Source organism: Eutrigla gurnardus, assembly GCF_963514095.1.
Source record: "Eutrigla gurnardus genome assembly, chromosome: 23".
In the NCBI taxonomy this organism is placed as follows: domain Eukaryota; kingdom Metazoa; phylum Chordata; class Actinopteri; order Perciformes; family Triglidae; genus Eutrigla; species Eutrigla gurnardus.
Window position 1 is genome coordinate 18,835,511 of NC_139934.1, and position 14,428 is coordinate 18,849,938.

The 14,428-nt window shown below is 46.0% G+C and overlaps 1 protein-coding gene across 1 annotated transcript in view; it reads left to right on the top strand.

Annotated features, from left to right (window-relative positions):
• LOC311009491 (sodium/calcium exchanger 1-like) overlaps nucleotides 1–14,428 on the top strand; it is a 75,794-nt gene that overhangs the window by 16,656 nt on the left and 44,710 nt on the right. The window contains exon 10 of the mRNA XM_084003702.1: nucleotides 4,940–5,132. Within this exon, the coding sequence (XP_083859828.1) occupies nucleotides 4,940–5,132 (193 nt within the window). The remainder of the gene's footprint in view (nucleotides 1–4,939; nucleotides 5,133–14,428) is intronic.

Consider the following 14,428-nt stretch of genomic DNA (forward strand, 5'->3'; position numbering starts at 1 on the left):
GGGAATAAAAACAATAAAAACTGTAAAATGTATCAAAATGTATCAAAATGTATAAAATAAAATAGACAGGATAAGCTAAAATAAATAATATAAAATAGAATAATAATAAAAAATGTAAGAAGCATAAAAGGAATTAGAAGGAATTAAATAAGTCAGTTAAAAGCCTGATTAAAAAGGCCTCTTTTTAAAAACATCAACATTCTCTGCGGTTCTCCGGCAGGCTGTTCCACAATCGGGGGCCGTAACTGAATGCCGCCTCCCCGTGTGTTTTGGTTCTGACTTGTGGTATGGTTAAAAGGCCAGCACCGGAGGACCTCAGGGTCTGCGAGGGTTGATAGGGTAAAATTTGTGCAGATAAATAAGAAGGCCCGAGACCGTTAAGACATTTAAAAACTAGTAAAAGAACCTTAAAATCGATCCTGAAACACACAGGGAGCCAAAGCAGCTGAGTTCTGTAATAATTGTAAATTGTACATGTTCTTTTTGGGAAGACCAGAGAGCAGGGCATTACAATAATCTAAACGACAAGAGATAAAAGCATGCATCAGGACCTCCTTGCTGGCCTGAGAGAGAAACGGGCGGACTCTGGCTATATTCTTAAGATGGTAAAAACCTATAAAAGCGGTTAGATCCAGTAGTACCAAGACTGTGAGTTTATGATTATCTAAATTACACCTGATGTCATTTAAATTCTTTAAAAGTGCTGTCTCTGTTCTGTGGTTCCACCTAAAACCAGACTGATGAGTCTCTAAAATATGGTTTGAGTTTAAGAAATCATTTACTTGATTAAAAACAAGTTTTTCTAAAATTGTACTTAAAAATGGTAAGTTGGATACAGACCGGTAGTTATTTAAGACATTGGGGTCTAAATCACTCTTCTTCAGAAGGGGCTTCACCACCGCCGTTTTAAAGGAGGTGGGGAAGACACCCGTCTGAAGAGAGCAATTCACCAAATACAACAGCTGTTCCTCAAAGAATCCATAGAGTGTTTTAAAAAACGGTGTGGGCATTGGATCTAAAAGGCAGGTTGTGGGCTTTACCTGGGACAAAACTCGACCTGCGTGTCCTCGCATCAACCAGGGCAAAACTCTCCAGTGTTTCCTCAGGTAAAAGCAATGATCCAGGTGTTAAAAGCTGTTGGGATAAAAGACTGGATCTGATGTCATTGATTTTTCTTCTGAAGTGGTCTGTTTGTTAAAAGATCGATTGTGGAGAATAAGAAATTGGGGTTATTTTTATGGTCATTGATCAATTTTTGGAAGTGGGAGATTCTTGCTTGTTTGACTGTGTTATTGTAAATTTTGAGGTGTTGACGTAAAATTTCATAATGGACTGTTAACCTTGATCTCCTCCATCTCCTTTCAGCACTCCTGCATTCCCTTTTGGGTTGTTTAATTTCATTAGTTCTCCACGGGGGTGTAGGTCTTGTTTTAATTGTTTTTATAAAAAGTGGAGCCACTAAGTCCAGTGTTGACTTTATCTTATTGTTAAAATTGTCAGTGATAAAATCGCAGGGTGCTGGTAAAATTTCGGCAGGAGTGCTTTGTAAGATCTGGATAAAATTTGCAGCCACTTCAGAAGTTAGGTAGCGTTTCCTCACTGTTCTCACCGGGGCCTCCCGCTGATTAAAACTGGTGATTGTAAAAAACACACAAAAGTGGTCAGATACAGCCAGGTCCACAACAGAGGGCCCAATGGACAGGCCATAAGATATAACCAGGTCCAATGTGCGCCCTCTGCTGTGGGTCGGCTGCGTCACATGTTGCTTAAAATCAAGGCAGTGTAAAAGGTTTAAAAATTCTCTGGACATTGAGTCTGAGGAGATGTCTACGTGTAGATTAAAATCACCGGTTATTAAAATTCTGTTAAAAGTGGTATGAATAATTGATAAACGTTCTGAAAATTCCCTAATGAATGAAGTGGAATACTGGGGTGGTCAGTAGACTGTTATACAGAGAATAGGTGGACTGCTAAAAACTAAGGCATGGTTCTCAAATGAGGAGTAAAATGTATGTTAAAAAATACTTCAAGGTGTTCTTTGAAATTGAAGCAGTACCGCCCCCTCTTCTGCACCCCCTAGTTGAAAATAAAAAGTTAAAATTTGGTGGGGAAGCCTCAGTGAGAACAACAAGTGCATCAGTGCCAAGCCATGTCTCTGTAAGGAGAGTGCTATCCAGGTTATTATCTAAAATGATATAATTTATGATAAAAGATTTGTTTAAAAGAGAGCGCACATTCAGCACAGCCAATTTAACCTCTGTGCTGAACGTGCGCATGTTTTACAAGTGGAATGTTAAAAGCACAGTTTGATCTAAAAACAGTCCTAGGTTTCAATTGTCTGTGTGAGATTATGGTTGGGATTGTGTGAATACTGTCCTGTGCCACTGGGGTCACTGAGGGAGGGGCGTGTATGAGCGACGAAGAAGACTTGTCGGGGACCGGGGGGGTGTGGCAGGTCAACAGTCACGTGTGTGAGATTGGACAGCATGGAGGATATTGTCTGTTAAAATGCTGCTACCTAGCCAGCTCGGATGAACCCCTTCAGCTCTAAAAAGGGAGGAACGATTCCAGAACAGATTAAAATTGTCGATAAAACCTAAATTGTGGGCAGCGCGGGAGGACTGAAGCCAGGTATTGAGGCTAAGGATTCTGCTAAAATGTTCTACTCCACGGGCCAGAGTTGGAATAGGACCGGAAATGAAGACGGACTTTCCACAGTTTGTTAAAAACCTAAAAAGATCTTTAAAATCATTTTTGGTCAGCTCGGACTGCTTTCTACCTGCATCATTCGATCCAACATGCACTATGACACGTTGGATGGAGGGCCCGAGAGAGTTCAGCAGTGCTGGGATTTTGTCCAGTATGCCCGGGACAGTGGCTCCGGGAAAACAATGCGTTGCGGCATTGAAGAAGCAGATGTTTTTTATGATTGAGTCTCCAATTATTAATGTGGTTGGGGAAAAAAGGGGATGGGGGGGTGACGGTTTCTGGCTAACCTTGCAGCCAGTGGCATCAGTGGTTGGAGTATGATGATTCCCCGCCGGGTCCGGGGGAGGAAACCGACCGGAGCGGTGGAGCATAGCCTCTTTCAGAATCTTGCGCCGGGCGGAGGAGGTCCAGTTTGAAGGCCACTGAGGTGGCTCCCCTGTGTGTTCCCCAGCCACCCGGGCCTCATCATCGCAGCTCCCCACCGGCGAGGCCACGGGGTCCGCAGGTAGTACAGGTGTGCCCCGGTCCAGGAGAGGAGGAGGCGCAGAGAGAACCGCGGGGTCGGCAGGCGTTGCGGCTGGGTCTCGGACCAGGAGAGGAGGCGCGGGGCCGTCAGCTGGGTGGACCGGGTCGTCATCGGCCAGAGCAGTGTAGCGGTTGGAGAGGTTAACGGGAGGCGGAGAGACAAACCCGGCCGAGCCTCTCTTACGTCCCTGGACTGCTACCTCAGCTCAGGTTGACCCATGATTTGGGGTTGAGCAGGAGGGCCGGCATCACACTAAAACCACGATGTTTGGTCCAGGTCCTGAAGCAGCAAAGCAGTCCTAGACCATCACACTTAAACGACCATGTTTGGTCCAGGTCCTGAAGCAGCAAAGCAGCTCTAGACCATCACACTAAAACCACCATGTTTGGTCCAGGTCCTGAAGCAGCAAAGCAGCCCTAGACTATCACACTAAATTCACAAATTAAAGTTGGTAATTTTGTTGATTGAGTAACCAAGAGGGCAATTACTCTATCACATAGGGCCGGTAGGGTTGGATAGATTTTTCCCTTCAATAAATGAAATAATAATTTAAAAACTGCATTTTTTTGTTTACTCTTGTTATCTTTGTCTTATGTTTTGTGATGCTCTTAAACAGTTAAGTGTGACAAATATACAAAAAAGAAAAAGAAGAATCCATTCCGGATAAATAAATCCGGAATGGGGAAAATACTTGTTCACAGCACTGTATTTATCAGAATGAGATCATTAATATCAAATATATTATATAATTTATATCTTTTTCAGTATATCAGTGTATTTCTTGCCATATTTGCTGGTGGCATGCAGAGACAGTAGACCAGAGTGCGATCCGGCTGCCTACGCGCTGCAGTGTGAACCTGGTGTTAGCCTGCTACCCCCGCGACCCAGCCTCCCATAAGTGGTGGAAAATGGATGGATGGACTGCATAGTCCCAGTCATAAATCATCATATTTTTTTTTCTGCTGGTTACTTGCTTTGTTCTGTTCTGTTCTTTTTTTGTTTTCATTTAGTTTGTTTGTTTGTAAGGTGTCTTTGAGCACCTGAGGGGTATTCCACCAAACTCGCTAATTAAAGCGGGGCTTACCTGGTTAAGCCTGGTTAGAACTAACGCCAACTTCCACTTGCGGCTAAACCCATTCCATTAACGCATTTCAGCCGCGCCTTGTTGATGATATGGCCAGTCGGTCTTAAACAAAATAAACGATGTATTCATATTTTTTTAATTGCAAGCATGTATTTTTAGATGCTTGTTGAAAATATAGTCTGTTTGTACTTCATATATGTAATTTTGGTAATTTTTGGTCTTTCACGTGACGAAATCACGAGGACTAGGCTTGGCGGAACCTTCTGCTGGTACAGTTGTTTCCGACAGACGGACTTCTCTGAAACCCCCGCTAAAGTAAGCCTGATGGTTAGCCTGCCCCGGGGCAGGCTAGTTTGGTCGGATAAATCCCCATGGTTACTTAGCGGAGAGTGCCTCAAGTCACGTTGATGGAACGCAACTCTCGCTAAAGGTAGCGAGGCTTATCGAAATTAGCCCGGCTTTGCGCTTAGCGAGTTTGATGGAATACCTCTCTGGAAAAGCGCCATATCAAGCTTATGTATTATATTATTATGATTAAGATGTCCAGTCCCTTCAATGTTGCCACTTTTTGTTTCTCGTATTTCTCACCTCTGAATGAATGTACGTTCTTTCTTTCTCAGGTATCTTTACCTTTGAGGCTGCCAGTCAGAAGGTGAGTGAGAGCGTAGGTGTGATGGAGGTGAAGGTGCTCAGGACTTCGGGGGCCAGAGGCTTGGTAGCCGTCCCCTACCGAACCATAGATGCCACTGCCAAAGCAGGGGAGGACTACGAACTGGCTGCTGGCAAGCTGGAGTTTCAGAATGACGAGACCATGTAAGTCCAGACATGTTGTCAGTAACTCTGTGTCGCTGTGTAGTTCATCATTGGTAAATCAGCAATCACCGCTTTGCTTGATACGGAAAAAACACACATTATAGTCCTTTAAAAAGATGTTCTGTTACACTAAAAGGTGACTGACACATTTTTGGTTCAACAATGAAACATTCCTTTTCTCCATTTCCTTTCTGTGTCATTGACTCCCATTCAATAATGTCTGTTTAGGAAAAGTGAGTGTTAAACATGCATTCAGGGTATAAATAGCTCTATTCAGCAGATAACAGCTTAACAATGACACTCTTCAAGGTAGGCAACTCTGCATTCAAATTCTTCCTCGCACACACAAAGTTGCTCTTGCGCCCTTCGGCTTATGAATTTTTAATATGCTGATGTTCGTGGTGTTAAATTGACCAACATGTAAAGCAGTTTGGAATGCAGTTTCCTCAGCACCTCCTGGGGCCCGTAATACCAGTACACTTTGTTTCTGTGTGTGTGTGTGTAGATTTGTACTTGTACTACTGTCGTCCTGGTTGCTACTTCCTCTAGGACAGGGGTCTCACACTCAAATTGACTAAGGCTGATGGTATTGCGTTCTCATGAGAGCCATGTCAACATCTGCATCGCTCTTTTCCCTCTTTCTTCTCTGCTTTGAAAGCCACATCTTTGTGTTTGTGGCAAAACAAAAGCCCCTTTTAGACAGATGACTCCGCCGTAAATCTGTTAAATCCCTGGTAACGCGTCTTCACTACGTCACGTCTTTTCCGCCTCACCGGCTCGCTCCGTTCACAAAGAACGCCGGCTCGCTTCGTCTCTCCTCTGATGCGGCTCTGTGACGACCTCCGTCTCAGGTGGAACATTCTGTTACGCCTTTCCACCTCGGCGAGTGTTTACACTGAGGACGGGGCGGAATAACGGCAGAATACTCCCGCTATGAAAAGGCAGCGTAGAAGGGGCTAAAGTAAGCGATTGCCCCACGCGCTTCTTTGGGAGAAGGGCGCAGTTAAGGCTGGACATGCGCAGCACCACGACCTCTGACCTTTGCCATTGTATTGTGCAAATAAAGTACTTTATATTTTTATATATAATATAATTGGGTTTTTATTACAAGGGGTAGTTTATGAAACAAGTATAAAATAATTAAAATAATTCAATGTAAAAAACTATATTTTTGACATCCATCATGGGCCGGATGTGGCCCGTGGGCTGCCAGTTTGAGACCCCTTCTCTAGCAACTCTTTGTTTGACAAGGTTCGAGAAATGGTTAGGACACTGTTTAGTGTGTTTACACTGGGGCAGTTGATGTATTTATGTCAATGAGTACCCTCACGTAATGATACAAATGTTTTGTTAGGTGTGTCTGCAAGACGACACGCTAACAACTTTTAAAATGAGTCTAGATTGATGGGAGCTAGGCTATGCTAACATTGTAGCTGCACCATCAACACTTAAAATCGTATCATCTAGACATTAATATGGCAGTGATCTTGTTGTTTAGACGATACACAGTCAATGGTTTATACACATACATGTATCCACATGGTTTGGTTTTGTCTCTGCAATATGTGAGGTGCTATTGTAGAACTCTGGGGTAAAACAGAAGGATATAATATTTGTTTCATCCATTTCTGATTCCGCAATGTGATCAGCTGACACAGCATCACAAAAACTTCTTGCTCCAATTGAAATATTAGCAGTGTTGTGCATGAGTGAGTTCAAAATAACGCGTTCATTGAACTTGTTCATTTTTCTGTGAACTTTGAACTGAACACAACACATTTGTAAATAAAGAACTTGAACGTGAATTAGTTCAGATTGTGTGAAATGAACGACGAACGTCAATGTTGAGGTCCAATTACATGTTACGGAATTTGTTTTCTCCTGATGAGTCGAGTGACACGACCTGCTGGCAAGGTAAAGCACAATTTCAACCCAGTTTCACCATCCATCCATCAACACTACCTCCTGGACTAGTTCCTCATTCATTGTGTCATAGTTTTGTTTACCCCTTTCTATTTCCTGAATCTAAGTAACCCCACATTATTCTGTCACTGCCCGTGTTCATCGTGTTTGGTGGAATGAGTTTTCTGAAAGAACAAAGTGTTAAAAGCCGTGAGATGGAACACAGGAAGAGGGGAAAATGATGAAGGGGTGGGCCAGGTACTGCTTAAAATTCTCAGGGAAAATCTTAAAGGCATTGGAGCTGAACTGACAAGAAGAGAAGAGAGGAAGGGCAAGTGAAGGAGGAAAAGTCACCTTGATTTCATGATTCATACAAACTAACGCCATTCCACAAAGAAAATCCTAGACCATACCAGTCTAGCCCTGACTCCCCTCCATCAGCAGAGATTTAGTCTTCAACACATGTTGTCTTCATCAGTGTTTATTTCAGGAGCTCCGCCTCCCTGTTTGAACCTCTGAAACGGTGTGAAACACTCTAGAGACTTCTAGAGGTTCTGGAACTCAATCTGGTGTTGTTGATTTGATCTAAAATGACTGTATTACTGTATAAAATTCACACATATCAGATCCCATCTACAGGTTCTGGGTTCACTTGTTTTAATGTCCGGCTGCTTTCAGTTGACCTAAGTCTCCTGGGTGGAGCTAGCTGCTAATATCAAGTTCAAGAGAGTTTGGCTGCAGTCGAATAGTCAAAAAATTAGGTCCTATCTCTTATTCCTAACGCCTTTTCCTTGACCTCGGAGGGAAAATGTCACGGGGTCAAGGAAAGTTGGGTGGTGAACTCGAAAGGATTTAGGAAAAGACGACTGCGGTGCTCAGAAAATCCCACCGGACTTTCACTAAACTACATCATTATAATCCACCCGCTGATGATTGACAACTGATGATCCACACCAGGGATTGACGTGGGTCTGCGATGGATAAACTACGATAATGGACTACACATAGAATCGTCCACTTCTCCCCATGTTGTTGGTTCTTTAAACAACTGGTTCACTGACCAGCTTCAGTTCCAGCAGCTCCTCCTTCCTGTTTGACCGTTTGCTGTATTTACATTTAATTTGTGGTTCTGGGTCACTAACTTCTTCAATTAGGAACCTTCCTAAGAGAAAAAGACTATCCTCTCATTTCAATAACAAGCACTCTTTCTGCACAAGGAACACATGTTCCCTCGGCTGCTTCCCATTGGCGAACAGTTCTCTGGCTCTGATTGGACCTTGTAACCAGTAAGCAGTGAGATAAACAAGCTTGTATGAGATACACTCAACTTTGGTTTACGATCCACAATTCAACGTAGAGAAGAAGATCCTGCTCAGAGAACAACACTTCCAGTATGAATATGACGAAGATGAAGAAGTTGGACATCATTAATTTATGGAGACTGTTGAATCGTATCAGTACGAATGAGCCTGAAACTCACACAAGCCAAGGTGTAACTTTCAGCCAATCATTGACCTTCTTTATACTTTGGTTCCGCCCTCAGAGCTGTCAATCACAACAGAGCCAAGACTGCCCTTGATCCGAATGTTATTACACCTGGAAAAATTTTTCTTTACAAGAACTGAATTTCGAACTAGAAGCTAGAAAGAGGATTCTAACGAGGAGATGAGCTTTTACCTGACAAACATTTTCTGTACATTCTGTAACATTAATTGAATATGGACAAAACAAAAATCAAGCAATTTTGGTAAACATGGTCAAGGTTTATAAGTAAGCTAGGCGGCCAACGTTGTTGATGGACAATGACATGTAGTAACATTGGTCGGGTCCTTTTAAGACAACACATAATGTTACACCCATTCAGCAGCTGAAATTAGAGGCTGTGCAGCCCAAGCAGGCAGCAGCAACAACACGGCCAAAACTGAGGCTTTACAAAGACTGCTAGCTCTTCAGCTGGAGTGGTGCTGCTATGCTAATACTTGTACGCTTGGACTGCAGGGGAGAGTTGGCTAATGCAGTGATAGTACCAAGCAAATTAGCAAGGCACTTTGAAACAAAGGGATACACATCCCAAGACATTGAATAGTTTAAGAAACTAAAAGCATAACATGAGAATTGAATGGAATCTATTTATTTAGCACAATTTAAATGCAAAACAGAAACATGAGAGACAAAACAGTGAAACAGTGCAAGGAGAGACATGAACCCCAGAGACAGAGAGAGTGAACGCATGCTTTTAATTGACAAAATACAAGAGGCTAGTTGTTTACTGGGTTTACTGAGTTGGTTGCCAAAGCTAAAAAGCCACGTACCATAGCAGAATCGTTCATACTACCAACACGCAAGAAGACTGTTAGAGTAAATCTGCTATCTGACAGCAACGGTGACATGGAATCTGTCCTTAATGAGAAACTACAACTAAGCGGGAATTTTCGTCTGCACGTCTGCAGATCTCTGAAGTAATGTGTTACCAAGTTCTTGACACCGGTGGCCATGTGGAAGAATTCCATGGCGTAGTTGATCAGCTGATGTTGGACTGATTCATACACTTTGGCAAGGTCGAGCCAGATGACATGAAGGTCGGTTTTCTCCCACTTGGCCATCTGGATCTGGTCCCAGATCATCGTGGAGTGCTCTACACATCCTGGGAAACCTGGGACTCCTGCCTTCTGGCAGTTGGTGTCGACATAGACGTTCTCAGCAGGTAGTTGGTCATCCTTCGGGCTAGTACTGAGAAGAAGATCATTCCTTCTACATTCAGCAGGGCGATGTTTCGGAATTGGCCGATATCTTTGGAGTTCGTTTCCTTGGGAATGAAGACTGCCACTGCTCTTTGCCACTTGCTTTTTCCAAGCAGTTCTTATTAGGTACCATAGCAGCTATAGTACCTTGGGGCAGTTCTTATAGAACTTGTAGGGGACTCCATTGGGGCCTGGTGCTGATGAGGACCTTGCCTTCTTCATGACTTGCCTGACTTCACTGAGCTTGCGGGGCATGATTTTGAATTCAGCTGTCGGTGTGCAGGCCGAGGTAGGTATCCTGGTGTTCCAAAGGGGCTCCTCTGCGGATCACTGTACTGCTCTTTAACATGCTGTTTGCTCCCTGGTGGTTTCAAGCTTGCCGCTCTTCTTTTCCTCCAGCAGTTGTCTGGCGTGCCTGAAGGGATCCTTGAAGAAGCTGGCTCGCTCTTTTTGCTTACGTTTGCTGCACTCTGCGAAGCCCGGCTAGCCTTTTCCTGACCTCTTCCCACAGGGCTTTCAGACCATCTTTCTCTGCGTGGGTCACCTTCCTCCAGTTCTTGTGGAGTTGCCGGCGCCTTTGCACCAGCTGGAGGATTTTATTTTCCCTCCTTCCCTTCACTCTCAGGGTGGTCCTCTGTTTGGGGACAATTTTGCCAAACCTGTCCTTGCAGGTCTGGTATGTCCCCAATCAGGTTAAGCTTAGCCCCTCCACGCAACGATCCTTCTGGGGTCTCGATCAGGTCTCTGTCCAATGTGCGCCATGCCTCTGCTTTGTTTGACTTCAGCCACTTGTGCTGGCTCATTCTGGCTGGTTTCTTGGTCTCTGCGTTTGGCTCTGTTCGGCCTCTGTTGGCATCTGTGTGAGGTGGTGAGGACTGGGTCTTCGTGCTCACGTGGGGGCTCAGCCTCCACCAGAGGACCTTCTTCCTCTGTGACTCTCGTGCCTTCAGCGGCGTTGGGTCCTTTAGCCTGTGGTTTTTACCCTGGCTTTTGGTCCCTTACGGTAATCCCATCATCCTGCCATGTTGCATTATTTGGTCATGAAGCCTGAATACAACTGTGTTCTTGTATGACATCACATGTTTTTGACGAAGCTGTCAGAAGAGCTTTGGTCATGTATGAGCTGCTGGTAAAGCAGAAGTCAGCTTGTACATTTGAACACATTCTGCCTTTGGCAAGGAAGCCAAGCTGAAATAAAGAGAGGGAGAGATGAAACATGAGGAAAGTGAGTGTGTGTTTGTGTGTCACAGTGCTTATAACGTGTTTGATAGTTGAAACATATTTCTCCTTCCGTCACCAAACTAACGAACACAAAGCTGATCTTAAAATAAAACATCCTTTGAACCCCAAATCCCCAAGAATGTGTATGTATTCAAGTGTGTTTTTCTCTGCACATTGCATTCGCAAGTGTTTTTACCAGCTGCAGCTGCATGTGTGTTTTTCCTGTATTTCGTCAGAATTATGCTTGACAACTGTATGTTTTTAGACTTTACTATGACTTTGGCTTGACAGCAATAACAATGGCAGTCTCCATGTTTCACATACAGAGAACATGCACACATGCGCGTTCTATTTCTATTTCATTCTTACTGACCGCCAGAGGTGGTGCTTAAGCACTGGATGCTTCCATCTCGCGCATGCGCAGATCGAGTAATTATACCAACAAAGTCACCTGTGACACCTGGGTGACCCGTGAACATCTATATATTCCGGGGTCACCAAAGGCTCTGTTCCTTCTATCTTCTCGCGATAGTGGACTGACGTAGCAGGTCAAGCACATGAATTGTTTGTTGCTTATTGTTCCGAATCAGCTCGTTGCTTGTAGCCTCGTAACCCAAGGGTCGGTGCTGCGATTTCTTTCGTCCACCAGAGGCTGCACTTGCTGTCCTGAACTAGTGCAGTGGTGTTTTCGCCGTGCCGGCTCGCGTGGTCGGTAACTTTGTCCTAAATGTTGTGTCCACATTACGACCAAAACTGGTGAGTACAGTGCATGTTTTTTCGTCATCGCTCTACCAGCGGGTGTTCTTCGCCTGGTTGTCGTTGTGCGTGTGAGAGTGTGAATGGTACAACCTGCAGTTAGCACGGCCGTTAGCCTTGCTTCCCCGCTCTACTATATTGTATGTGCTGCTGTGTTGCACCGCGCTAACAGGCACTCTCGCCTGAGCCGACTGCATTGTATTAATTTGCCATAGTGCCAGCAGTTGCCTATATTCCACGCAGATTTGAGTTTGAGTCTGCTTGTTTCGATATTGTCTTTTGCAGACATTTTTTTGTTACCACTCTAACGGCGGGTGTATTTTCACCCAGTTGTCGTTGTGTGTGTTAGGGTGTGAATGCTATAGCCTGCGGTTGCTCGGCTGCTATCTTCACCTTCCCTGCTGTATTAACCTGTTTATTTATTGTGCACGCTGCTGTTTGCACCGTGCTATAGGCGCTCTCGCCTGAGCTGTCTGCATTATATTGATTTGCCATAGTGCCAGCAGTAGCCTATATTCAACGCAGATTTGCGCTGGAGTCTGCTTGTTTTGTTATTCTTTTTGGCAGCCATGTTGGGCTCTCATAACCGCGTTTCTTGTATGGCCTCCCTCCAGGCAGAGGATGGCCATGACCTATGTCCTGCATGTCTCGGGGTTGAACACCTGAGGGACGCAGTGTCAGATAATGGGTGCAACAACTGTAGTTTTATGCCTCTTGCACTCAGGCTTAGTAGGTTGGCTGAAGTGGAGGACGAACCGGGGTTGCCCCCCTCGGGTGTGGGTCCTAGTGGCACCAGGCGCCGTGCTTCAAGGTCTGGCGGACCCCCCGGGAAGTCCCGTAAGGTGGACGGTCTGGCTCACAAGGTTGATACTCTCTCAACTGAGTTTGCTGAAATTAAAGCCCTCCTTCAAAACCTCCAACCAGCTCACAATACTCCAGCCTCGGTAGGTCACCTTGAGCCTTTGCACTCTCCTTGCCGCCCGGAGGACGACATGCTGTCCACGGCAGCGTCGTGTTCTCTTTTTACGGAGGAGGTGGGACTTGCCGTGGAGGAGGAGGTTTCCCAAGCCTCTCAAGCCTTCTCTCGAGGGTCTGCTGGCAGCTCTACTGGAGGGTCAGTGTCTGGCCGTGACACTGCTAAGCCGGCCATGCGTACGGCCCTGGCACGTCTGGGGTTGGATGAAGCCCCAGTTTCAGCTGCACCACTAAATGCCTTTTTCCGGCAGGCTCCTCAGTCCTCCGCCTTCTCTGCACCGCCCTCTGAGCCTTACATTGCAGAGCTCCATAGATGTTGGCCGGACTCAAGAGCTCTCTCACACCACACCAGCGATAGCAGAGCTCTGGCGGCCATGGATAATGCTCATAGTTATGGCCTAGACCGGTAAGCTCCGGTTGAGCCATCTATTGCATCCCCCATTGTCTCCCCTGATGAGGCTCTGAGGCCTGATGCACGCTGTCCTCGGCCCGAGTGCCGAATTACAGACGACCTTCTGACGAGGAGCTATAACATTGCTGCCCGTATGGGCTGCCTCGGGAACTCGCTTTCTCACCTCATCCTGGCGCGGTTGTCATTTCAGATGCCGGGAGGCCCGGTTCCAAGTCGCCACCCCCCTAGGGGCCCAAGGGGCAGGGGGGGGTAGGTCCTGAACCTCAAGGGCGGGTCGTCGGACGCTTATTCCCAGCAGCACCTGACCTACTGGGAAGAGCAGACCACAGATCGTTGGATAGCGTCCACGCTATCCACGGGTTACACGCTCCAATTCCGATGCCGGCCCCCAACATTCAGCAGGATCAAACTTACTGTGGTCAAAGATCCCGTTAAATCCCTGGTTCTGAAACAGGAAGTAGTTGTAGAGCCTCAAGCACAGCTAGATGGGTTCTACTCGACATATTTTCTGGTGCCGAAGAAGGACGGCAGGTTTCGCACCATCCTCGACTTGCGTGGGTTGAACCGGTTCCTTAAGGTTCTTCCCTTCCACATGCTGCGTGTGGCAGATGTCCTCCAGAGTGTCACTCGGGGGGACTGGTTTGTTTCAATAGACCTCAAAGACGCGTACTTTCATGTCCCGATTACCCGACATCACAGGCGGTTCCTCCACTTTGCCTTTCTCGGCAAGGTTTACCAATTCAGGGTTCTTCCGTTCGGACTGTCCCTGGCTCCGCGTATATCTACACAATGTGTAGCAGCGCCCCTATCACCGTTACAGGCCAGAGGTATGACAATCATGCCATACCTGGACGATTGGTTGATCATTTCCCCAATCCAGCAGCAGGCAGTCAGGGACACAGCTGTTCTCCTCAGCCATATGAACCGGCTGGGCCTAACGGTCAACTACACCAAGAGCAACCTCACACCAGGCCAGGTCACGAGTTACCTGGGGATGGTGCTCGACTCTGTGTCGATGCGAGCCTGCCTCTCTCCAAAGCGCATAGCTGCCATACTGCAGCTTCTACGGCGCTTCCGGCATGGCCAGTTGCTGAGATACGGTCTCATCCTTCGACTGATTGGCATGCTGACTTCGGAATCCATGATTGTCCGACTGGGCCTTCTCACATTACGCCCTCTGCAGATCTGGGCGAATGGTCTCCGCTTGGACTCAAAGTGGCACAGACACAAGCTTGTCAGGGTTTCCGGCCAGTGTCTCCTGGCCCTCAGACCCTGGAGGAAGAGGGCAT